The 27,167-nt window shown below is 43.3% G+C and overlaps 1 protein-coding gene across 3 annotated transcripts in view; it reads right to left on the bottom strand.

The window, feature by feature from the left end:
• Nucleotides 1-7,832: 7,832 nt before the first annotated feature.
• The window catches only part of MAPK6 (mitogen-activated protein kinase 6), a 94,236-nt gene continuing 74,901 nt past the window's right edge, over nt 7,833-27,167 (bottom strand). For all 3 annotated transcript variants that reach the window (XM_051822001.2, XM_051821999.2, XM_002717751.5), the window contains exons 2-6: nt 25,356-26,542; nt 23,530-23,674; nt 15,514-15,678; nt 11,434-11,635; nt 7,833-10,179 (exon numbers count right to left, since the gene is read on the bottom strand). In XM_051822001.2, the coding sequence (XP_051677961.1) occupies nt 9,078-10,179; nt 11,434-11,635; nt 15,514-15,678; nt 23,530-23,674; nt 25,356-25,910 (2,169 nt within the window). In that variant the 5' untranslated portion in view covers nt 25,911-26,542 and the 3' untranslated portion in view covers nt 7,833-9,077. The remainder of the gene's footprint in view (nt 10,180-11,433; nt 11,636-15,513; nt 15,679-23,529; nt 23,675-25,355; nt 26,543-27,167) is intronic.

Below are 27,167 nucleotides of genomic sequence, written 5' to 3'. Positions count from 1 at the left end.
TGGCTGTTGCAGGCATTTGGGGAGTGGGACCAGCAGATGGCGGATGTGTCTCTCTGCCTTTCAAATAAATAAATAAAAAAATACGCCGTAAGAAATCATCAAATACTATAGACAAGTCAAGGGACTGTAATTGATGAAGCTATCCCTAGATTGTTGTAGGCACACTTGGGGATAGCCAGCTAAAAGTGACCTTCCGCCTGCCTCCTGCCCAACAAGGGCTGACTCCTGGCAGCAGTGTGCCCTCAACCTAACCGCCACCCACCATAGCAAACTGACTGGGGGTGGCCATAGCACTTCCTTTCCTAGAAACACTACACTCGGAGAGAAATCGAGGAACGGGCAGAGCTCGACATTGCGGGGATGTCACATTTGCAGTTGGAGCTCTTGTGCTGGCTGTTGGGATCAGGACGCCCACTCTGCTGAGAAAGAGTGAAGCAGAGTCCTCACCGGGCTGCTGTGCCTGCCTCCTCCTCATCTTGGTACTGATTACTCCTAAGCCCTGGTTCTTGGGCTCCACCTTTTTGCAAAGGCTAGCTTAATGGCCGGCACCACGGCTCAATAGGCTAATCCTCCGCCTGCGGCGCCGGCACACCAGGTTCTAGTCCCGGTCGGGGCGCCGGATTCTGTCCCGGTTGCCCCTCTTCCAGGCCAGCTCTCTGCTGTGGCCCGGGAATGCAGTGGAGGATGGCCCAAGTGCTTGGGCCCTGCACCCGCATGGGAGACCAGGAGGAAGCACCTGGCTCCTGGCTTTGGATCAGCGCGGTGCGCCGGCCACAGCGCGCCGGCCATTGGAGGGTGAACCAACAGCAAAGGAAGACCTTTCTCTCTGTCTCTCTCTCACTGTCCACTCTGTCAAAAAAAAAAAAAAGAGCAAAAGCTGGCTTAAGTTGGCATCTTTTGCCCAAGATCTCTAACTAGGAGCTAGGCCTCTTTTGGCAGGACCGTGCTGAACAGGGACAAAAACAAACCACTATGCTGTCGTAACTGGGTCAGGAACAAATTGTGCAATGCTACCAGGTACAGTCAAGCAGCTGACTCAGGAGCAGCACAATGGTTAGCCACAGCTGCACCCAGTCTTGACAATATGATTCAGGATAATACACCAGCTGGGCCAGACTTGCCTTGTTCTGAGAATTTCTAACTGGGGACTGCAACTGAGAGCCGGGTGGTTTTGGACACTCACATCTAAGGATAGACTTCGCCTTGCAATTATGCAAAGTTGTGAGAACTATAAATCCTGCAGAGAGACACTCCCTGCTCCAAGGCACCATCAGTCTAGAAAGAAGCCAGAAAACAGCAGTCACTGTTGGTTTTCCTTCATGCCGACGCTGCCTTCTTCCTATGTGCCAAGCACTGTGGGAGGGCAGTGAACTGACAAAGCCCCTGCTTATTCCCAAGTGGAGGGAGACAGACAAATGAGAGGATGACCTGTCAGAGGCTGTGTGCTATTTCACAGATGCAGCTCCCTGAGCCAGCAGCTTCCCAGAGAGTGAGAAGAGCCCACAGAACCCCTGAGATGGGAGCGGGTGTGGGCCCGTGTGGCTGGGAGCATGTGAGGTCAGTAGGCTGGAGAAGAGTGAGTGGAGAGGCGCCTCGCATGCCTCAGTAAAGACGTTGGTGTTTACTGTGAAGAGGGGAGTCGTGTAACTCCAGGAACGGCATGGTGTGACTAGAAGTGCTGGCTGCTATTGGAGGGATGCAGCAAGGCAGCCAGCCAGGAAGCTACTGCCATAATGTAGAGACACGTAACGAAGACTGGATCACTGAGTAGCTGAGGAGACGGTGAGAAGTGATCAGATTCCAGGAATGGCCACAACGCGGGCATGGACTGGACGTGTTTCAGAGTGTATAGTGACCCCATTGGTTTTGGCTTCCAAATGAAGATGCCTAGTTTCACACGAGAAGAAAGTAACCATGCAGGCTACTCAAAGCGCACACAGAAAGTGGACACGAACTCAAGCTGGTGTTCAGGGGTCTGAGAACTGCCTATACTGCACTAGTTCAGGGACAGGTCTGTGTGGGTGAGAAAGGACAAAAACTGGAGCCAGCAGGTGGGTAGGGCTGATGGGTGTATGTCAAGGCCAGGGTTCAGTGTTGGAGTCCAATTTGGGAGGCACAGCCAGTAAATCAAACAGGACAAGGGCACTAACTTAGCAGGTACCATAGGTCAAGCTACAAGGCTTTGTGTAAAGTATCTCATCTAATCCTGACAATGACCCTGAATTAGCAGTCATTAGCTCTGTCTTACCAATGAGGAAAATCAAGAACCTGAATAACCTACACAGGACTGCTGAGCCAGGGGATGCAGTTCTAAGCCTAGATGGGATCTGACTGCAGCAGTATGCTTAAGAGCTCTACGATGCTGTAAGTTCAGTGTCTGCTGGCGGCTGAATCACCTCAGTTCAGGGCAGGTGAGGGCAGTCTAAGCATGCAGACAGGAATCCAAATGTGTGGTTTTTGTTGGGCATGAAGAAACAGGCTTGGCCTGGAGGTTGAACCAGGAGATTGGGAGTAGCACCTCAGATCTGGCACCACCATCCCCACCAAAGCCAACTGTCAGGCTGACAACTGTAATGGAATGTAGCAGCCCGCCGAGTGATACCACCACCGCATTTTAGCAAAGTACTGCAGATATGAACATTGCGTGAAATTTCACTGTTAGATCTGTGTTGTAACTTGATCATCTGTCTTAGAGCATGGTCTTACATGCTCCCTTCTCTAAGATACGTGTTACAGACCAGGCGCAGGAAGAGCTCATCATCTTCACCTAGCTTATTTAAGGGGCCTGGTGAGGCTCAATGATGAAAGAGCTTGGTGAATGTGCCGTCTCTTCGAAATGTAAACAACTGTGGGGTTCCAGTGCTTCTTGCCTTTTCAACTGGTCCGGGTATGCTGAACATACAGCTTCGTTTTCAGACTGCCTCAGAGGCAACTTAATGCACCCAGTCCAGTGTCAACACAGATCTTTTAAAGTGCTGCATGATGGCAAAGCTGGTCACTGTGCAACTAGAACAGGTTAAAATGCAGCAAGACACAGGACTCTGCAGGAGGTGTTCCAGTAGGCTGTATTGTCAGGCCAAAGTCTCAGAAAATGTTGGACTTGAATGAAAAGCAATCCTAACATAAACAGGCCTAACAGGCTGTAACTACAATCGACTAACTCTGTATATGTGATAGACCTATTTAGAGTATAGGCTGAACTGGTTTTGAATTCAACTGTAAAGAGAAATGGAGGTTGGTGCCGCAGCTCACTTGGCTAATCCTCCACCTGTGGCGCCGGCACTCCGGGTGCTAGTCCCGGTTGGGGCGCCAGACTCTGTCCTGGTTGCTCCTCTTCCAGTCCAGCTCTCTGCTGTGGCCCAGGAAGGCAGTAGAGGATGGCCCAGGTGCTTGGGCCCAGCACCCAATGGGAGACCAGGAGGAAGCACCTGGCTCCTGGCTTTGGATTGGCACAGCCCACCGGCCGCAGCAGCCATTTGCGGGGTGAACCAATGGAAAAAGACCTCTCTCTCCCTCTCTAACGCTGCCTGTCAAATAAATAAATAATAGAGAAATGGAAAAAGCTGAGATTGGGAGTGACTGCTTCAGCCCACTAATGGCTCTGTAGGATAGCCAGCACAGCATCTGATGGAAAACGTACTTAGAAATGAAACAAACTTGTAAAGAGTCAATGGTATGCAGTAGCCTTTAACCTAGAAGCAAAGGTCTATGTTATATCTTAAGAGCACAACTCGGGGCCAGCGCCATGGCTCACTTGGTTAATCCTCCACCTGCGGTGCCAGCATCCCATATGGGCACCGGATTCTAGTCCCGGCTGCTCCTCTTCCAGTCCAGCTCTCTGCTGTGGCCCGGGAGTGCAATGGAGGATGGCCCAGTGCTTGGCCCCCTGCACCCACACAGGAGACCAGGGAGAAGCACCCAGCTCCTGGCTTCAGATCGGCGTAGCGGCCATTTGGGGAGTGAACCAATGGAAGAAGACCCTTCTCTGTCTGTAACTGTCAAATAAATGAAAAAAAAAAAACACTACTGGATTCATGCTCCAGTTTTATTCGTTTTAGTTATGCTATGGGACTTGGGGTTTTAAACTATGTAATTGGCTCAGCCTTTAAGATTTAAACCTCCTGTTGCCAAGGTGCAGTGACTGGAGCAATGGCAAATGTGAAACACAACATTCCCATCACTGAAGTGGTGATGGAAGGATTCCAACACTGTAGTCACGACTTTCTGTCATGTACTTGCTTGGAATTAAAAATCCTGAATCCCAGCGGAGCCAGGGTGGTACAATGAGCTGAATGGAAAGGCCTTGTTCCTTGTTTGGGAGGAAGTGAATGAATAGCAACTCTCACACCTGTATACCCAGAATTGGGACTGCTGGGCCATAGCGTTCTATTTTTAATGCTATTTTCAAGCCATATTGTCTTCCATAGCTGCTGGCAGGACCATGAATAACAGTCACCTTTGGCCAGAAACATGACATCTCACAGGCTTGAAAATACAGATTCTCTGTGACCCAGCAATTCTGGGTAGACATATACCATGGAGACACGCTTACATGCGTTCTTAAGAATTCTCACTGCAAAGACATTTGTAGAAGCTAAATTTTGGAAAATGTCACGTAATGAATACTACTGCAATGCAGTGATTAAAATTAAACATGCAATTAAATTTAAATTTCATAGACATGTTGAATAAAAAATGGAGGTTATAAACAGATAACAATGTCATGAGATTTTCAAACACTACGTTTACAAAATTCTATATATTAGAAGCATTTTTAAAAGGAAACCTTCAAGTTAAAAGGCTGGTACACAGCAACTTGAAAGCATACAAAACTATGAAGCTCTCTGCGAAAAGCAAATATACAAATACAGAATCCTATAATTGTGTGTAATCACTTCAAGTATAGAATTTCAAAAATTATTAAAGAACCATAAAATGTAATGGGTATAAAACATTAAAATCTAATTTATGACACAACATAAGTGGGAGATGCAGAGTTCTTGGAAGCAGTTTAAACTATCAGTTTAAAATAAGTCTGTATTTTATGTAATCCCCATGGCAACCACAAAGAAAACACCTTAGAAGATACCCAAAGGCAAATGAGAAAGGAATCAATGCATTTCATTAAAAATACATAAATAAAAATAAATGAAATACAAAGTGGGATGAAATAACCATAAGACACATAAAACAATGACCAAAATGGCAGTAAGTCATAGCCTATTAGAATTACTTTAAATTCCCAAGACACAAAGTAGCTGAATGAATTTTTAAGATTTTACTTAATTTGAAAGGCAGACAGTAGACAGGCACATACATCTTCCATCTGCTCTTTCACTCCCAAAATAGCTGCAATAGCTGGTCCAGGCCAATGCCAGGAGCTTCATCCAGTTCTCTACCTGGGGGCAGGGGTTCAAGCTCTTGAGCCGTCCTCTACTGCTTTCTCAGGTGCATTTCCAAGGAGCTGGAGTGGAAGTGGGGCAGCCAGGACTTGAACCAGTGCTGCAGGCACAGGGGTTAAGATGCTGCTCGACAGACCTGTATCCCATATGGAGTCCAGAGCCCTCCACTTCTGACCCAGCATCCTGCTGATGAGCACACCGGGAGACAGCAGTGATGGCTCAAACCACTGGGTCCTGCCACCCACATGGGACACCTGGATTGAGTTCTGAGTTCTTGGTGTTGGCCTGGCCTAATCCCAGGTATTTCAAGCAACTGGGAAGTGAACCAGCGATGGGAAAGCTGTCTAAGCTATTTTGAATAAAATGAAGAAAAAATTTTTAATGAGCCAAGAACTTGAAGATACACAAATGGCCTCTAACTGTATAAGGAGATGCTCAGTATCACTAATCGCTAGGGGAAAGTTTATGAAAACCACAGTGAAATCAACCTGCCCTTTAGGTCAGCCACTGTGTGAAAAATGGAAAAGAAGTGTTGGTAAGGGTGTGGAGAAACGTAAACTCTATTGCACTGTCGGGGAGAACACACAATGGTACAGCCATTAATGGAAAATGGCAGTTCCTCAAAAACTAAAAATAGAACTATGACTCCCCCCCACCCCACCAGCCACCCCTATCTGGGTTTTAAATCCAAAGAATTGAAAACAAGGCACTGAGGAGAGATTCGCATACCTGTGTTCACTGTACCATCATCTGCAGTAGCCCAAGAGGTAGAAGCAGGCCAAATGTCCCAACAGATGCACAACGAAACTGAGGTATAGACCCATAATAGAACAGCACTGAGCCTTCCAGTCTGCCACACAGTAGACACGGATGAACCTGGAGGATGTCTGGCTAAGTGAAGTCAGTCACCAAAGACAAATGCCATGATTCCTATATGAAGTATCTGAAACAATCCAATTCCTAAAGTAAAATGGTGGCTGTCAAAGGCTGGGGACACAAGGAGCTTCTTGCAGGTCCCCCACATGGGTACAGAAGCCCAAGCACTTGGGCTATCTTCTGCTGCTTTCCCAGGCGCATTAGCACAGAGCAGGATCAGAAATCCCCATATAGAATGTCAGAGTTGCAGGTGGTGGCTTTACATGCTACACCAGAAATGCTGGCCTTAAATTCTAATATCAGCTAATTATTTTCGAATCTTAAATACTAGCATTTAAAAGTATATTGCTTTTATTAACACAGATGACATCAAGATGGCAAGAGGGAAAAGAAATGCCATTTACTTGTATAGTTCTTAGTGGAAACTGACTTTACAAGTTAATATCCAGCCTAAAGCAGGTATACTTGATAAAAAGGACTTCCATGTACTTACCTTCTAGCTTCCTTCTTCAATGGCCTGAAGAAGTCAAAACACAGTTACCAGTCAGACTGTAACACATACAGCCGTGCCACTGGCAAAGTGAGTACTGCATGGGATGAAGTTCAGGAGCTAGATTCTCAGCAAAGAAACTTCAGGCCTCCCTCCCTCAGATGGGACAGCATTTTAGACTGAAAGCTAACGCTGCTTGTCAGAAGAACAAACACGGTCATGATGGAGCAGACCAATGGCTGCTGCACGCTGCTTTCCTTGCCTCCCGTGCGTGCCGCCCTCCTGAGGCTCCAAGCCTCTGTGCCCAGCTCCAACCCCCAGAGTCCCATCTTTTTCCCAATTGCTCCCTCGTTTCCTTTCTGCAACTCCTTGGCTTCAGAGCTTGCTTTTTAAATGGACAGACAACATGTGATGGTTTCCATCTGGAAAACACTGAGACTTTTTAACAGCTTTCTGAGTCCCACTGAAAGCAGTGAGCAGCTCACTGGGAAGGTGGAAGTCGAGACCTCAATAGAGTTGGTGTGGTACACAAGGACAGAAGGCAAACAGCAAGGTGAAGGTAAGGAAGAAGTAGAGCAGATTTAAAGGTTTTTTTTTTTTTTTTTTTTTTTTTTTTTTGAGGTAGAGTTATAGACGGTGTGAGAGAGAGAGGTCTTCTCTCCATTGGTTCACCCCCCAAATGGCTGCCACGGCCGGCGCTGTGCCAATCCAAAGCCAGGAGCCAGGTGCCTCCACCCGGTCTCCCACGTGGGCACAGAGGCCCAAGCACTGGGGCCATCCTCCACTGCCCTTCTGGGCCACAGCAGAGAGCTGGACTGGAAGAGGAGCAACCGGGACTAGAACCTGGCGCCCATATGGGATGCTGGCGCCACAGGTGGAGGATTAACCAAGTGAGCCATGGTGCCGGCCCCTAAAGATTTCTTTCCAAAGTTTCTACACATATTTTTGTGTGATAGTTTTGAAATACATAAAGCCTTACACCCCTTTAATGTGAGAAGTCACCAGAGATTTTGTGTGTGGAGATAAAGAATTTTTATTACCTACAAAGTGAAACGGGAGAAAAATTTTTGCTGGCCATGTTTTATTTGTCCTTTTTCTTCAAACAGGAAAACCAAAGATACAGACAGTATTCAATAAAATAAAATAGATGAAACAAATTCTAAGAGACTGCGATGCCACATGCTACATTTAACCTAATTTTATTCATGCTTGCCTTGGGATGGGGAATAGATCATTCAGTAAAAACATACAGTAAAAACAAAATGTCTTACCATGTACAACTTTTAAACTACAATAATGATGTACCTTAATTACTTCCATGCACACAAGTCTAACATTACAGTTTCTTTTTTAAAAATAAACACAATTAAGACTTCTAGGAGCATTTTATAATAAAGTAATTCCTAATTTTTCTTTGTAGATAGATCAAGCACCTCCAAAATACAAATTCCTATACACAGTGAGCACTTTAATTAAAACGAACAGTTAAGTAAATTAAGTACGTGGACAGCCTTAGGCCAAGCTGACATGTATTCACCTAGGTAGGCAACAAACCATAGTGCCAAATGGAGAAAGTGTACTTGCAAATAAATTTTTTAAAACTAAGTTAACTTTTATAATTAAATACAGAAATACGATTTGCTAAAATAAATAAGATGTGATGTATTAACACTTGAATGAATCCCAGAACATTGCGGAACGGTGAATGAGGCTCACTCGGAAGAGCTGACTACACTAACGCTGGCTGAACAGAAGTGCAGACTGTGAAGCACTAGGGGGAGGGGTGTATGCTTTGCCACATACTCTTGTTACCTTGAGGTAGATAACACATGTGTACCAAATTCGGCATTCATTTTCAGTTGCTGCTGGTATCATGTGTTTAAGAAATGTGTACAGTATGAAAAACTTGAAAATACTCATGAATGAAAAATGTTTTAGGAAAAAAATAGATATTTTCATGCAATTATGTACAGTCTCACTGTGTAAATTTCAAGGCAAGATTTGTTTCCTGTAAAACAGATCATTGTTCTATGAGAATGTTTTTTACTTGTCTTAGTGCATTTCTTTAGTCTCCTCCTGCATTGCATTATTTTGCTCTATTCTTTATTTTGTGTGCAAACGACATGCCAGTTAAAATGAAAGCTATCTCACATGTAGAAAAAAAGTCTGGATTTTAAAAACCAAGAACTAATAAAAATCCTTACTAAATGACACCATCTGATTCAAGTAAAAAAATGACTTAAACACTAGTAATAAAAAAAGACAAAACACATTTCATGAAGAATACAGAGATATGTCTGCTGAGTGTTTTAGTTGAGATGTTTCAGAATGCTGCTGTAGGTTTTGTGAGGAATCTGAGGGGAAGATTTCATGGCAGAAGGGGTCAATGTGGCCTGTATGGACTTTAGTGGTGACCCAACCGGGCTGTGAAACTGTGGGATGCCTATGGATTCAAGCTGTTTGTTAAACAGGAGCTCACCACTGTTGCTCAGAAATCCTTCCTCACTTGCTCTCTCCCCAAGCTTCCCCTCCTCTGCTGGCTCAGTTTCTAGCATTTCAGTATCTTCCTTCCTGCTAAAGAACTTATCCAAGTAACTGGTGTAAGTGTTCTCCTTCTCAACTTGTTCATCCTTCCTCACCTCACAACAAAACTGATTGATGAGAAAGCAGTCCTCCCCGCCACTCACAAACTGGCTGTCCCACGAAGACTGGTACAAGGCTTCGAGCTGAGCCAAATTTGCCATTCCCTTTTCCTGTTTTTCTCGGCTTACTGACTTTGAGATCAAACTTTTCAATTCTAGCTGGGACACTGAGCTATTCAAGTCGTTTAATTTATCAACAACAGCAGTAGGCTCGTGTTGTGAACTAAGCTGAATAGTTCCTGCAATGAAGGAGTCAAAATCAAATCCCTGATTCTTTTCCCTTTCCTTTTCAGCCAGTTGCTGTGACGCTTCCTCTAGAGCTATCTGGGCTTTCACTAATCCATTCCTTTCACATTTTGACTTGCCTTTCTTGTCAGATTTTTCTTTGCTCTGCTCTTTCCAATTGGAAAGATCTATAATAAGTTTGGGTTCATAATAATGATTAACTTCACTCTCCCTCCAAACTAAGTTATCTAAATATGATGATGACCTCGTTTTGTAGTTACAAGTATGGCTACACTCCAGGTCACAATATTTGTTTTCATGATGATCTGGGTACTGCCAACAAGGCTCAGTAGAGTAATTGGTATCGAAAGCTGGATCCTCCAGATACTTTTCCCGATCTCCATCCAAATATTTTCGAGGGTCAACTTGTACTTCTTCTTCGTCCGTGACATCAGACAGAGCTCTCGGGTCAAGCTGAACTTCATCAATATCAAAGTTGTTATGTATAGGCCAATCATGCTCCGAAAACTGACAATCATGGTACCTGAAAAAATTTAGTACATCACACTACTACTCCATATGTATGATTTTCAAATTGACTGAGGCTTACTTTTCTGTGTTAGGTCTCTGAAAGGAGTAAGCCATGCCCTAAAGGAAGATGTGTTGCTACACAGGGCATGAGGAGGCAAGATACCTGGAACTGGCCAGTGACCACATGAAGAACTGCTAGTCTTCCACTCCTATGACTACTTATCATCTACCACAAACACAACTGCAGATGAACCGAAGTGGCTGGATAAGACGACTGGTATAAGGTACGGATGTAGTTCAACTCCATCATCATTTCACGTAAACAAGAAAACTTTGAAACATAGATAGCTGAAGAAACTACTAAAGCAGACCAGAAGAGAGAGGAAGGTTTGCACATCACCATGATGAATACAAAAATCTCTCTATGTGGCGGCACTACCAAATGCAGTATCCTCTTTGTGATTTCTCACAGCAAAGTGACCACACCACGCCAGGCAGATGGAGACACATATAAAAGCAGTTGACAGATCAAGAGGGTGGTAGAGAAAGGACCTTAGACAAGGACCTTAGACTCCATAGACAATCTAGAGGTTGTGAGATGTCTGGGAATGTGTGAAAAGGAAATACTTATGGGCTAGAAATGGACATGTGGAGAAAAACTGGAAACAGATGTATATAAACATGCCACAAATACCTCAAGTTTTAGGAGGTGGAAAAAATAATGAATTACATGAATCTTAAAGTCTGTCATTAGACTGCACAACAAAATCAATAAATAATATTGACTTATTATTATATGCTACCACCCTACTTTGCTGCAGAATTATATTTAAGCTTCTTAAGACATTTAGAAACTCTAAAAATTCTTTCACGTTAATGAGTATTTTTATCCTTTGTGATGCTTCACTCTGTGTAAGAATAAAATGAAGTAAAAGGGAACTTTTCTAAGCATTTAAAAATTAATTTTGCCATTAGGAAATTATATGCCCTGGGTCATAAAAACGATAATGTAAAAAGCAGTTACTCTGGATGGATAAGACATTGTTGTCATCTACAATTCAAAAGTCTAAAATGGTTCAGATTTCCAACCTTTAGATACTCACTTTACCTCCAAACCAGTAACTATGTGATTAAATACTTAGAGCACATGGAGCCTATTTAAAGATACTCAGCTTATGAGAAACTCATATATAATTTTAGAACAACTCATTGCATTATGGGTCCCTGAAAATTCCATAAAAGATGTTCTAATGTAGGATCTACTTACCTTTCCCAGTTATAAATGTGACTATGAGTCTCATCCATAAGCAAAATGTCATCAACTTCGTCTTCAATATGAAAAGGATGACTTGAAATTGGCTCATCCATTGGAAACGAATAGATGCTCATGTAAGGATGGGAGAGCGCTTCTTCTGCAGTCAGCCGGTCCATGGGGCTAAACGTCAGAATTTGTTCCAGGAAATCTAGTGCTACAAAAGGAGGGAGAGTTTTGAGGGGAAAATTATTTAATGACCAGCTGGATGTTTACTTTACCTCTTCCCAACAGGAATAGAGCATCTGAATTATACTAAGAGGTCCACCAACTCAAAGGGGAGAAAAAAGGACCACACAACTAAAGGTAAGTCATGTCAGCAATAACTTACCTGATTTATAGATGAAAAAGAAAAAGATATTTCTTCAATATGGCATTTGAAATACAATCCAATCTCATTACAGCCAGTTAAATTAAACAGCAGCAAACTGTTTTGGTCAAACAGCATGTTCACCTGGCTCAACCTGATACTAATCCTGGCACATCAGAATTACCAGCTGTGTGGGTAGGTCAGGCTGAACTTGAACTTCAGTTCCTTCATGTATAAAATGGGTATATAAAGTAAAGCATAAGGTCTAGAGGTGCTAAACTCCAGCGGCACTTGAGCACCAGATCTAACCACACCCCCCATTTTCCTCATTCTGCTGGGCCTTCCTAAGCTCTCTACCCCACTGGAAGGCTATCCTTACACCACCCACATATACTTTGATGCCTTAGCACCAATACCATTCTTCATTCAACCCTGGATCACCTCCACCATCTTCCTTCTCTGTTCCCTAATCATAGAGCACTGATGGAAAGTAGATGCAGTATCACACCCGGTTCCCCTCTCTGTACCCTCAATCTTAACAGGCTGAGAATGACAAACTTCACATTAATCTCAATCCCTACCACCTCACTATGGTCTCTCCCTCAACCTCTTATCCTACCCTCTGGAACTAACCAATACTCCAGAAAGGATCCTCTTTTTTTTTTTTTTTTTTTTTTTTATTTTATTTTTTGACAGGCAGAGTGGACAGTGAGAGAGAGAGACAGAGAGAAAGGTCTTCCTTTGCCGTTGATTCATCCTCCAATGGCCGCCGCGGCCAGCGCGCTGCAGCCGGCGCACCGCGCTGATCCGATGGCAGGAGCCAGGAGCCAGGTGCTTTTCCTGGTCTCCCATGGGGTGCAGGGCCCAAGCACCTGGGCCATCCTCCACTGCACTCCCTGGCCACAGCAGAGAGCTGGCCTGGAAGAGGGGCAACCGGGACAGAATCCAGCGCCCCGACCGGGACTAGAACCCGGTGTGCCGGCGCCGCAAGGCGGAGGATTAGCCTAGTGAGCCGCGGCGCCGGCCAGGATCCTCTTCTTAACTGACTCAGGTTGGTTCTTCCTTGTATTACTCTCATCTAGGAAGTCTTTTCAAATGGTTCCTGGTTCTTCTGCCAGAGAACTGTTCAATTAGCCCAGAGGCCAGTGTCTCAAGGCAACAGAAACTTGAAGAGTTATGTTCTCTAAGCTATAAAATACCTTAAACTGACCAGCAGGCAGAAAGAAGAGACAAGAAACAAACGAGCCTGGTGGGGCTACCATCTGTATGTATATATAGACTGTTTCCATCACTATATAAGTCCCAGCTGTCCCCCAGCAGAAGGAAGATCAATCTCTCTCTCTCCCCTAACTCTTTCAAGAAAATAAAGCTTAAAAAAAATAGTATTATTGGACAGTACTGCTCTCTCTGCTGTAATAATGCTAAATGGTGCTGAGTCCATGGTAAACTATAGAGAAAGGATGAATGGAAAGTACAGAGGGAAAGGATAAAGAATTCTTCATTTAAAAACATTAAGCAGGTGTCTGATGTAGCAGGTAAGTGGCCACTTGGGGCTGCATGCATTCCCTATCAGGGTGCCAGGTCTGAGTCCCAACTCCTAATCCAGCCAATTGTACCCCCTGGACTAAAATCAAGTTCCAGGCTCCTGGCTTAAGCCTGGCATTTGTAAGGCAGTGAACCACCCGATGGAAGATCTGAGTTTCAAAACAAGGGGCCAGTGTAATGGCACAGCTGGTTAGGCTGCCACTTGTGATGCCAGCAACAAGGATGGAGTTCCAGGCTTTGGCGTGGCCGTTGCAGCCATCTGAAGAGTGAACCACAGGATGAAGATTTCTCTCTGGCTCTGCCTTTTAAATAAAGAGTTCAGTTCCTTGTAGTTTTATGTGTTTTTCATATATACTTAATTCTGTTTGCTTTTCTCCTCTTAAGATCATAAGCAGAGTGTACAGGAGAATATTATTTTTACCACATGCCCACTGCCTCAGACTGGGCTCTGCCCAGAAAGAAAACTACAGTGTTACTCAACAGCAGCCCAAGGGCAAGTGTTTGACACAGAGGTTAAGCCACCACTTGGGCTGCTTGCATCCCATATTGAATGCAGGCTCTGCTTCCTACTAATGCATACCCAGGGAGGCAGCAGGCAATGGTTCAAGTAGTTGGGTCCCTGCCCCTCACGTGGGAGACCTCTGCCTTTCAAATGAGTAAAAATAAATTTTTAAAAATTGAAACACAGTCTCTCTGCAAAATAAATTATCACTTGCAGGCACTTCACCACTGTGCATCACACTTTTATATGAACACCAAAGATCTCTGCTAAATGGTTAGCTTAATCTGAGACAATATATACATATGAGAAAGCCTGACTCAAAACTTCTGCCCTAATTAAGTAGAAGAAACAGATTAAATAGCATTATTTACACGTTCTTCAATCTCTTAGTAAGACAAAGCAGTAGTGACAATGACTCTGAAACAGATCCAGGTATTCCTTGAGCAGGCAGTCAACCTGGCTGACCAGGGGCTATCTCACCTACAGGGCACTAATTCCTGTCATGGTCAATGATGTTTTAATTCTAACTTTCTACTACCTTTAAGCTTGCACAAACTCTTCATATTTACCACTTAGTTCTCCTAACACAAACCCACCTCTTAAGTTTCACTCTTTCCTCCATCTCTTCCTTGCCCTGAAGATCTTTGCTTTCCTCTGACTCAATTTTTTTAAAAGATTTATCTTATCTGAGAGGCAGAGGTAAAGAAAGGTTTTCTATCCATTGGTTCACTCCCTGAATGGCTGCAACAGCTGGAGCTGGGCTGATCCAAAGCCAGGAGCTTCTTCTGGGTCTCCCAGGCGAGTGTAGGGGCCCAAGGACCTGGGCCATCTTCTACTGCTTTCCCAGGCCATAGCAACTGGGACTTGAACCGGTACCCATACGGGATGCCAACACTGCAGGCGGGGAAACTTTACCCACCAAGCCAAAAGGTCAGCCCTTCTGACTCAATTCTTTCACATCTAAATCACATTCATATTCATATCCATGTATTCCTCATACAACTCCAGCTTGGCAAGAGCCAGTGATTCAACATTCAAATGTAAATACGGCAGGTAATCAGAAATACAAGCTGGAAGAGTACATGAGGTTAGAACCATCCAGAGAGAGGTACACTATATTTTCTGGAATCTAGAATTAGAGGAACAAAGTAACAGATCCCAGTCTAAGCATTCAGTCAAAAAAGGGGACATCAGAGTTGATGTTTGATGTAACAACGCAGAATGTCTGAAGACTATCTAGAATAAAAGTCTTATCTAAGGGCCGGCGCTGCGGCTCACTAGGCTAATCCTCCGCCTAGCGGCGCCGGCACACCGGGTTCTAGTCCCGGTTGGGGCGCCAGAGTCTGTCCCGGTTGCCCCTCTTCCAGGCCAGCTCTCTGCTGTGGCCAGGGAGTGCAGTGGAGGATGGCCCAGGTGCTTGGGCCCTGCACCCCATGGGAGACCAGGAAAAGCACCTGGCTCCTGGCTCCTGCCATCGGATCAGCGCGGTGCGCCGGCCACAGCGCGCTGGCCGTGGCGGCCATTGGAGGGTGAACCAACGGCAAAGGAAGACCTTTCTCTCTGTCTCTCTCTCTCTGTCTACTCTGCCTGTCAAAAAATTAAAAAAAAAAAAAAGTCTTATCTAAGAATCTAAAGCATCTCTACACAGACTGCTGCTTACACACTTGCATCACAATACCTTCTCGACTAATTCCTGGAAGCAGCTGAGTTAAAGGTTTGTGTGGCTCAGTCATGTCATTTCTAATGTAAACTGGAATTACGCTGAGAAGCTCCTGACGATCTTCCTCATGTACAACAGGAATAGATTCCAAAATCAGTTGCATCTGTTCAAGTTCATGTGCACCTGAGGAAAAAAAAACAAATACAACAAATAAAACATAGATGTTTACTTATCAGACTATAAATACTATGTCCAGGAGTAGGACAGTTTTAAATGAATCATTAATCAGTTACTTTCACCGCTTTGAATCTCACCAACCTACTTCAAAAGCATATCCATATCAATTTCTACTCACTGATGTAGTTTAATTCCAAGGGGACAGACTCTTGAAATTTGGCATCATACTAAGAATTTTCTCTGAGTAGCGAACAAAGCAATGAGATCTGAATTCTGGCGTTAGCTGTACTTGATTTCTTCAGTGAAATAGAAGGATGGACTAGTTTGTGAAACGACTAGTTGTAGAGTAATGTGTTAGACTCAGCATTTCTAATTCACGATTACCATTAAAGAATTAAAAGGAGAAACCTTAACCCCAATAGGTGTCTTTAAAAAAGATTGTATTTGCCTTCCCACTAATTTGTACAAATTATCTCAACAGTTTTTTGTTGTTTGCTTTAGACCTTACTATTAGGGCACTTGGGAAAACAGCTGTGAAACAAAACAGAGCAAGTCCCTGTCTTTGTGGAGTTGCAACCTAGTAGACAAACCTAACTTCCTAAGCATATTTAGGGTATGTCAAATGGTAACAAATCCAATGTATGGAGAAAAGTGGGATAAGCTAAAAGGGTCAGACAGCACTCTTGGGAGTATGGACATTAATTTATAAAGGATGATCAAGGAAGGCCTCACCAAAAGCTCAAACTTAAGGAAGACACAATACTTTTATATGGAGAAAAGAAATTCTAGAAAATAGGAAAAGGACAGAGGAGAGAAGCAACATGGTGTGTCCAAGAAACAAGTCCAATTGAAGTGGAGAAGCTGGGGTGAACAGCAGTTGAGATCACAGTGGTACCAGAACATAAAGGGTTTGCCTGAGGAGTCTGATGGGAAGCCGTTACACAGTTTGAGCAGAGAAATGACACGATGTATTAGGACCACTTCTGCTGCTAAGTGGTAATGAGCCTACAGACAGCAAATAATGAAGCAGGAAAGCCAGAGGGCCCTATGTTAGACCGTGACACACCTAATGGCTGAATGGACTAGGAGAAGGAAACCATAGCAAAGGCATTAACAAGCACTTAGAATCCAGATGTATTTTTATAAGGAAGAGCCCACAGGATCTCATAACAGAAGTGAAGATGATATTTTTGCCTGAGCAACTGAAAGATGGAACTGTTAGTTTACTGAGATGAGGAAGGCAACAAAACATGAGGGAGAAATATCAGAGGGTCAGTTTTGGATAGGTTAAATTTGAGATGTTACTAGACATCCGAGTAGACATTAAGCACAAGATAATGATCTAGAATTCAGAAGAGGTGTCAGGCTTTGTGGTGGAATGAGAAGGCCATGCCAAGATGGCTGCTGGCAAGCCAGCATCAGTTACTCAGGAATGGCTTTGAAACCCACCTGGCAATGGAGTCTGCCTGGCAACAGGCTGTGATTGGTTGGGGCATAGACCGCCCCTTGACCGGATTGGCTGGTCTTGGCTATATAAGCTGTTGTACTACCTGAAACAAACGAGCCTACCCGCTGCTTGCCTCAAGCCTGTTTTCACCCAACTGCCGGGGTCTGTGTGGTGACTCCACGCCTCTTGCCCCCACCACACTCCTCCTCTCAGAAACTAATCCACCGCAACATTGTTGAGAAATCAACTGCAACAAGGCTTGAAGATAAAAATTTGGGAGTCATCAGATTTGGATGGTACTTAAAGGAATGAAAAAGAGTGAAATCTCCCACTGAGTAACTCCAAGGAATGAACCAATGACAACTGAAAGAATCAAGAGAGTATTAAGCTGAAAAACAAGGAGAAAAGTACTACAAAAGAGAAGGAAATACCAGGGTGTTTTGTTTTAAAGATTTATTCATGGGCTGGGGCCAGTGCTATAGCACAGTTGGGTTAATCCTCTGCCTGTGGCACCGACATCCCATATTAGCACCAGTTCTAGTCCTGGCTGCTCCTCTTCCGATCCAGCTCTCTGCCATGGCCTGGGAAAGCAGTGAAAGATGCTCCAGGCACTTGGGCCCCTGCACCCGCAAGGGAGACCCAGAAGAAGCTCCTGCCTTTGGATCAGCCCAGCTCTAGCCGTTGTGGCCATCTGGGGAGTGAACCAGCAGATGGAACAACTTTTTCTCTGTCTCTCCCTCTCATTGTTTGTAACTCTACCTCTCAAATAAATAAATAAAATATTTTTTTTTTAAAAGATTTATTCATGGGGCTGGAGCTGTGGCATAGTGGGTAAAGCTGCCTTCTATGGTGCTGGCATCCCATATGGGCACCGGTTTGTGACCTGGATGCTCCACTTACAATCCAGCTCTCTGCTGTGGCCTGGGAAAGCAGTGAGGATGGCTCAGGCCCTTGGGCCCCTGCGCCCTCGTAGGAGACCCAGAGGAAGCTCCTGGCTCCGGGTCGGCCAGATTATGCCTGTTGTGACCATTTGGGGAGTGGATCTTTCTCTCTCTGCCTTTGCCTCTCTGTAACTCTGCCTTTCAAATAAATAAATTTTTTTAAAGGCAGCGTTTTACACCTGAGCATTGATGTCCCTCAAATTATTAAAAAAAATTATACAAAAAACAGGGTAACATAGATATTCCATCTTCTGGTTCACATCCTGAACATCCACAATGGCCAGGGCTAGGCCAGGTGAATTAGTAAGAAAGCTGGATCAGAAGGGGAACAGCTGGGACTCAAATCAACATTCCACAAACAGCACTTGTAACACAACACTAGCCCCAGGAAAGACCAGTTCTGACCCATGCTGGAGATGGCTCAACATGAGGATGGAAACTGACGAGAAATTCAGCATTCTGGAGGTCACTGGTGACTTTATGAGAACAGTTTTGGTGGAGGTCAAAGCCTTATGGGAGAATATTCAACAGAGGATGGAAGAAGAGAAATTAAAGATGGCAACAATGCACACATCTTCTGAGTAGAAAAACACAGCAGTAGTTGAGAGGGATGTGTGGTCCGAAGAAAAGGATTTTATGTTCTAAGACTGGGAACACTATCAATATTTGAATACTGATTAAAAAATGATTTGATAAGAAGTAAAATGAAGATGCAAAAGAAAAACATGTTGGAGTGAAGGCCTGGGTAAGAACACAGCATAGAAGGACTGACCTTGAATAGGAGCACCAACAAAGTAACGATCTGGAAACACAACAGAAATGCACTTTTGAAAAACAAGACTAGGATACTTTCTATGGACTAAAAAGACATCAACCTCAGTAACACCTAGTCCGTCCATGCCCTCAGATGCTCTTTTTTCCTAGTATATACTTAATAACCAACATACCAGTAAAGCATCTAGTTAGAAAAAAGGAACTACAGGGAGCCAGCATTGTGGCACAGTGAGTTAAGCCTCCACCTGCAATGCCAGCATCCCATACTATGACAATAGTTCGAGTCCCAGTTATTCCATTTCTGGTCCAGCTTCCTAATGATGCACCTGGAAAAACAGCAGAAGTACCTGCCACCCTTGTGGGAGACTCAGAGGGAGTTCCTGGCTCTGACTGTGGCCATTTGGGAATGAACCAGTGGATGAGACCTCTTTCTCTCTGGCTTTCAAATACAGAAAAAAATAAGGGGAGGGAAACAACAATCTAGAACTCTCAAACAATTTCATAAATAGTTCCTAGTGTTTACAATTTACATTGGTTTAAGATCAAAATTAAGTGGGCCCTGGCTCACTTGGTTAATCCTCCACCTGCAGCACCGGCATCCCATATGGGCGCCGGGTTCTAGTCCTGGTTGCTCCTCTTCCAGTCCAGCTCTCTGCTGTGGCCCAGGAGTGCAGTGGAGGATGGCCCAAGTGCTTGGGCGCCTGCACCCGCATGGGAGACCAGGAGGAAGCACCTGGCTCCTGCCTTCGGATCGGCATAGCTCCAGCCGTGGCGGCTATTTGGGGAGTGAACCAACAGAAGGAAGACCTTTCTCTCTGTCTCTCTCTCTAACTCTGTCAAATAAAATTAAGCTACTTAAGAGTTTTTTAAATCCAGTTCTTCCTATGGCTATATTGGAACAATATCTGAACTGCCAAATTACTATCTTAATATTAAGTATCTTTGTATAATCCCATAGCAGTAAAACTAAACCGGTTTCTTCGACTTGAATCATGATGTAATGATTTTAAATTATATAGATTTAAATTTGTTTTCATTTTCTGACTCATTATTGAGATGGCTTTAAAATATGTCCACAAATTCTTTGATACTATTCCTTTCAAAAGGTAGACTCAACTCCCTTCTCCGTGAACATGAGGTATACTTAGTAACTCACTTTTAACACATACAACAAATCTGAGGTGACAGTGTGTACATTCTGAGACTAGGTCCCACAAAAACATTTTGCATTTACACTTATGAGATTTCTGACAAGCATGCCAAGGTAATTCAATGGGGAGAGAATGTGTTTTCAACCAGATGTGCTCAGACAATTGGCTACCCCCATGCCAAAGAAAGCGGGTTGGCCCCTTACATCATACACAAAAATTAACTCAAAATATAAATCTAAACATAGATGCTAAAAAGAACTCTTAGAACGCAATAGTAAAAAGACAACCCTGGAGGCCAGGGTTGTAGCATAGCAGGTAAAGCCACAGCCTGCAATCCCAGCATCCCGTATGGGTACTGGTTCATGTCCCAGCTGCTCCACTTCCCATTCAGCTCCCTGCTAATGGCCTGGGAAAAGCAGCAGAAGATGGCCCAAATGCTTGGGTCCCTGCCACCCACATGAAAGACCCAGGTGAAGCTCTTAGCTTCTGCCTGGCCCAGGCCTAGCCATTGCTGCCATTTGGCAAGTGAATCAGCAAACGGAAGATCTAAGATTGCATGCTCAGCAGAACATTAGGATGCTTTGAAGAAAAAAAAAAACAGGTAATCCAATTTAAAAACAGAAAAGGATCTAGATATTCTCCAAGGAAGGTACACAGTCAAGAACTACATGAGAAGATATTCGACATCGTTAATCACTAATGCAAATCAAATGAGGAAATGCAAATCAAAACCACAGCCTATACTTCACACCTACTAGGACAGCTATAATCAAAAAGCCAGACACCATCTTAAATGTTGGTGGAAATGTGGAGAAACTGAATCCCCCAAAACACCGCTGGTGAGAATATAAAACAATAAATTTTGCTTTTCTCCTTATTCTCTTCTGTATCATTAATTTTTGGGAAGCAAGTTACCATATTGTGAATATGCTCAAGTAGTCCTATGGAAAAGCCCACATGGTCAGACACTGAGGCCTCTTGGTGACCGTCATGTGAATAAACTATCGAAAAGTAGATCCTCTGGCCCTGATTGAGACTTTAGATAGTCTGCAGCCCTGACCTTTATCTTGACTGAGACAACCTGAGCTAGAAATGCCCAGCTATGCCACTCCCAAATTCCTGAGCTACAGAAACTCTAAAATAATAAGTGTTGGGCCAGCGCTGCAGCTCAATAGGCTAATCCTCCACCTGTGGTGCTGGCACACCGGTTTCTAGTCCAGGTCGGGGCACCGGATTCTGTCCTGGTTGCCCCTCTTCCAGGCCAGCTCTCTGCTGTGGCCCAGGAGTGCAGTGGAGGATGGCCCAAGGACTTGCACCTGCATGGGAGACCAGGAGAAGCACCTGGCTCCTGGCTTCAGATCAGCGCGGTGCACTGGCCGCAGCGTGCCGGCAGCGGCGGCCATTGGAGGGTGAACCAACGGCAAAGGAAGACCTTTCTGTCTCTCTCTCTCACTGTCCACTCTGTCAAAAAAATAAATAAATAAAATAAATAAAAATAAAAATTAAAAGAAGATAAGTGTTGTTCAATCTAAGTTTTGGGATACTTTGTCACACACCAACAAATGCAGTACTTATTTTAAACATGCTGAAGTTACCTGAATATCAGGAATGTAGCTTCCACTCTCAGCACTAAGAAATTCAATTCACTTTACCATTTAGTGTCCAAGAATCACTGATGTTTTTCCACATTTTGTAAATTAAAATTCAATCACTACCACATACCATAGAAAACATTTAAGATAAATATAGGGACAATTATAATGGGCTGCTATCTAAGCTGAGACAAATATTGGCATTAAAAACAGTGAAGGCCTTTATGCCTACCATCCTTTCTTCAGCAATGCTCTCCTGTGCAGACTAATCTCTAGCTTTCTTTTGCACAACAATCTGCACCACGACTTTCCTCCTTTTAGCAGTCTGAGAATGGTGGCAGGACCACTCTGAACACTAAGTATACAGAGAAAGTAGCATCAAAAGCAAGAACAAGGCCTCATGAATCATCACATCACTTCCCTAATTGAACAATCTTCAAGACTCTACTGGCCGATGCTGTGGCGTAGCAGATAAAACCGCCGCCTGCAGTGCCGGCAACCCGTATGGGCACTGCTTCGTGTCCTGGCTGCTCCTCTTCTGATCCAGCTCTCTGCTATGGCCTGGGAAAGCAGAAGATGGCCCAAGTCCTTAGGTCCCTGCACCACGTGGGAGACCCAGAAGAGGCTCCTGGCTTCAGATTGGCCCAGCAGTGCTGTTGCGGTCATTTGGGGAGTGAACCAGCAGATGGAGGATCTTTCTCTCTCTCTCTCTCTCCCTCTCCCTTTCTCTCTGCCTCTGCCTCTCTGTAACTCTGCCTTTCAAATCAACAAATCTTTAAAAAAAAAAAAAGAAAAAAAAAGTCCATACTAATTGCCTACTTTTCCAAATGCAAACTCCTCTGTTGACTTACTAAGTACTTTGACCCTATCTTAACTAGTCATAATATAGTTTTCATTATTTGAAACCTTGTTTTCATAAAACTTTTCTCACTCGTTCATGAATGTACCACTCATGCCTTTATTTATATGGGTACCTTTAAGTAAATTATACTTTTTCTCTTTTCACTGCTTCCGATATACTGAAAAAATCTGACTCCATCATGCCTACCTTTTCTGCCAGCACTGACACAACCTTTCTAAGTTACAGCTTTTATGCTACACTAAATACTTAACCTTATTTAGTCTTTACAAACTCATACTGTGCTTTCTGATACCTAATGTTTTCCATGGATTATTCACCCTGCCTCTTTCACATACTTCCTTCAGACCCTTTCACAGCACCAAACTTAACAAAAAATTCCTTGTTTGATTTTTCTGAAAGGTCATAGCAGTCAGGCAACAAGATGTGGCAGTTCAAGCAATAGGGAGGATTGGCAATGTGGAGGAGAGAGGTAGTATAAAAATTTGAATTTTCAACAGTTTAAAAATCCTACCAGAAGTGACAAATACTGACAAAACAATATAACTCAGGTACCATTTTGTGGATCTACAAATCATTTTGACTACATTTATAAAGTGACCCATTTATTGAATATGTGAATAAATTTTCTCAGTTTTAAATAATAAAAACACCATTTTATCTTTTCATTTTAATATTCTGGACTACAATTTTTTTTTAAGTCTATATAGATCTAGGAGCTGGCATCATGGCATGGTAGGTTAAGCTGCAGCCTGAAACATCCACATCCCGTGTGAGAGCTGGTTGAAGTCCCAGCTAGTCTACTCCCAATCCAGATCCCTGCTGATGCATCTGGGAAAGCAGTAAAAGATGGCCCAAGCGCTGGGCCCCTGCCATCCACAGGCAACCCTGCTGGAGTTCCAGATTCCTGGCTTGGGCCTGACCAAGCCCTGGCCACTACAGCCTTTTTGGGAGTGAACCAGCATAAAGAAGATCTCTAAGTTTGCCTTTCAAATATATAAATAAATCTTTAAAAAAAAAAAACTTTTACAGATCTTCGTCCATAGATAAATGAAAAATACTTTTCTTTCAGATTTTTTTTCTAAATACTAACCTGCAAAGAGGGTTTTCCCAGTCAGCATTTCAGCAAAGATGCAGCCTGCAGCCCACATGTCAATGGCTTTAGTATAATTATTAGGAGAAAGTAAAAGACGTGGAGATCTGTACCATTTAGTAACCAACCCTTCAGAAAGATGACCCTAAAAAAGAAACAAAAAACATACTTCAACTTTATTTCACTAAAGGGCAGTACATACAACTTTATTCATTCAAGAACCCTTGACCTAATAATAAAACCAAAACGGTAAATGTGAAATCATAAAACAACATATTGATTTCTAAGCTTATTTTCAAGGTTCTTGCCATTTGGGAAGCTAATGAAGTTCAATTTCCCTGGAGTATACAACCTATAAGATGTTCGCAGGAATTGTGTTGACCAAAACATACTCTAACTAGTCAAGGCTAAACTCTCAACCACAAAAAAACATGCTTCAGAAGTTTCAGAAGAGGAGCCATTTTTAACTTCAAGTCTTAATATAATTAAGGTGCACAGACGCTTGCTCCTTGCTTTGAGCAAGGAGACCACACCAGAGGTGCTACGCATAAACCAAAGCCTACCCCCTTACCGGCAGCCGATGGGACCTGGCTCTATTACATATATATCCCATTTGTAATCAATCTACACTGAAAACATGACAAAAATACATATACTGCCTTATTTCATACTCAAAACAACCTCCAAAAATTCTGATGGTAAATGCCAACTCTCCTTTATGGGTGAGAAAACACTGAGATGAAGGGATCAGCTTACAGTCACACAGCCAGAGGTAGAAACGGAAGTCCAGGACAGCGTAACTGTAATTCAGTGTTCTACCTACAGTCTCTGACTGTAGCCCCTAGAAAGGACGTGGCCACTCATTTCATCTCACTACTCAAGTTCCCTGTGGTTTAAAATTAAATAAAAATATCTTTAAGGTGGGCCAGTACGAGTGTATATATGTACATCTAAGATTTGCTTATTTTAGATAGGTGCTATGGGAAGCTCAGCAAGCAGAGCTCCCAGGAATTCTTTACAACTAAACAGCTCCACTTATGTATTTTAAACATCAGATTCCCACTTAAGATTGCACCTGAAATCTTGAAAAATACTAAATTCTTGTGCAAGAAGCAGCTACTATCTAAGGGAAAGTTGCTATGATTCCTTTTAGTTATACTTACTGCCAATTGTTTATGCATATTTGTATTTCAAACTAAATTAGGTTTTCTTAAACTAGGCATAACTGAATAGTATGGACTCAAAGGGCCAACAAAGACCTAAAAATCTAAACAGCTTATCATCTTACCTTCAGGAAGGATCACACTTCTGTCCCAAACAGCTAAGAACATATAGCTGTCTCTTGGTATCCATGGGGAATTACTTCAGGAACACCATCTCCCCCCACTCCCCAAAACAAAAATCCTCAGACACTCAAATCCGTTGAGTAAAATGGTGTGGTGTCTGCATACAATCAGTGCACATCACCCTATGTACTTTAAAGCACATCTAGATTATTTACAGCACCTAAGCCATGTGAATGCTACCCAGATAGTTAGGGAAGCCATGGATAACAGAAGGCTGACTGTATTTCACTTACAAATAACTAGAGGAAAGTCAGTTATAAATACAAACTAACCATATACTTTCAGGAATTAGTATTTAATTAGGATCCCATTCTACTTCAAACACATGGAGACTGAATGAAAGTAGATCTATATCAGGAGAAAGGTACTATATAAAGTTGAACAGAATTAACTATAAATAGCATATAAATGAAACACAAGGAGCTGTTCCTGAAGATGTGAATTAGCTTAAAATTCCAGCTCAACTACCTTTCCACATACCTTATGGGAATAATGAGGATCCATGATCCGTGCAAGACCAAAGTCACCTATCTTCAGCACCAAGTCTTCAGTATTAATGAAAAGATTAGCTGGTTTGAGATCTCTGTGCAGTACGTTTGCAGAATGAATATACTTGAGCCCACGTAGCAGCTGATACATGAAAAGCCTGGCATGCTCTTCCAATAAAGGGCCCTGCTCCAGCACGTTGGCCAAGTCTGTCTCCATGTACTCCTGAACAATGTAAACACTGTTCAGTTCGGTAAGAGAGCCCACATCGTCTGTTAACTGGCTTCCACTGGGACCAAGAATTTCAAACACTTTCACAATGTTATCATGGTCAAGTCTTCTAATAATTTTGATTTCACGTAGAGCATGTTTAACACTCTGGGGATCAGTAAGGACAATTTTCTTGATGGCTACTCTCTTGTCACAGTCATTGTCTACAGCAGAAAAAACCAAGCCGTTGCCTCCACAACCCAATGGTTTTAAGTCCATATACCTAGAGCCCAGATCAAAACCATGAATGTTCATGAGACTTTCAAATTTCTCTGCCATTTTGAAACCCTTACTATTGCCTTTTCCTTTCAAATTGTTGAACTTGTGTAAACAAGGAAGAAAACTGGCATCAAAAGGAAAGATCTTTCAAAAAGGGAGAAGAAAAATAATTATGCTTCCATAGCAAGATGGTTTCTTGATGTTCATTGCATATGGCAACCGGGCCTGTTGAGTTCCCCTTAGATTTAAAGCTCAAAAAGCTCTACTCATACTGAGAATTAAAAAGATTGCAGTACTCATAGTTCAAGGAAGGGGCAGCAACTCTGCAGACATCTAAAGAAAACACTCAAGAAACTCAAACGGAATGAAATGACATACTATGCACTCAGATTTACTGTGCTAAACGATTTAACATTTAACAAAAATGTGAATAAATATGCACACAACAGGCTTCTATGAACATTCTCCTCACAGTGCAGATACATTCAGTGTTGGACTGGTCCTGAGCAGCATCATTCTAAGGTGCTGGTAAGCACTATTTCCGTTTTGCTTCTTTTCTTCCTTTGTTGCTATATATTTCAACAGGAAGCCCTGGTGGCTGTTGGTTAACAGATGTCTTTTGTTAGTGATCAGGTGGCTCCAGCTCACCACAATCACAATCAAAGCTACCGTCCATCTTACTCCGATACAACCTGGGGATGAGAAAAAGAAGGAAGAGTCACCACTGCAGGCAATATTCTTTTCTTTAAATGTGTGAAGTGACACAACCGGCATTTGGCTATACACTACCCATGGTCCATGAAACTTAATCACAGACAAGTGATAAATCACCTTTAACCAAAAATAGCCTACAAAAATGTTGTCAGCTATTCACACGTGTTGGCCAGGGTTCCAAATCTCACCACACTTGATTCCTTTATCACTTAAGACTTGGGGCTAGCACTGTGGCATAGTGGATTAAGCTGCCTCCTGAGACATCGGCATCCCATATGGGCAACGGTTCACATACCATCTGCTCCAATTCTCATTCAGTTGCCTGCTAATGGCCTAGGAAAGCCTGGAATGATGGTCCAAGTGCTTGGGCACTACACCCACGTGGGAGACCTGAATGAAGCTCCTGGCTTCGGCCTGGCCCATCCCTGGCTGTTGGGGCCATCTGGGGAGTGAACCAATGGAGGGATGATCCTCACCCCCCAACCTCCACCTCTGTTTCTCCCTCTTTCTGTGTAACTCTCCCTTTCTAAATAAGTAAACAAATCTTAAAAAAAAAAACAAAAAACACTTAGACTAAGTTATGCCATTTATTTAATGCCAATA

Source organism: Oryctolagus cuniculus, chromosome 12 (assembly GCF_964237555.1).
Source record: "Oryctolagus cuniculus chromosome 12, mOryCun1.1, whole genome shotgun sequence".
NCBI classification, from domain to species: domain Eukaryota; kingdom Metazoa; phylum Chordata; class Mammalia; order Lagomorpha; family Leporidae; genus Oryctolagus; species Oryctolagus cuniculus.
Note: the sequence above shows the minus strand (reverse complement) of the source record. Positions and strands in the feature narration are given on the sequence as shown.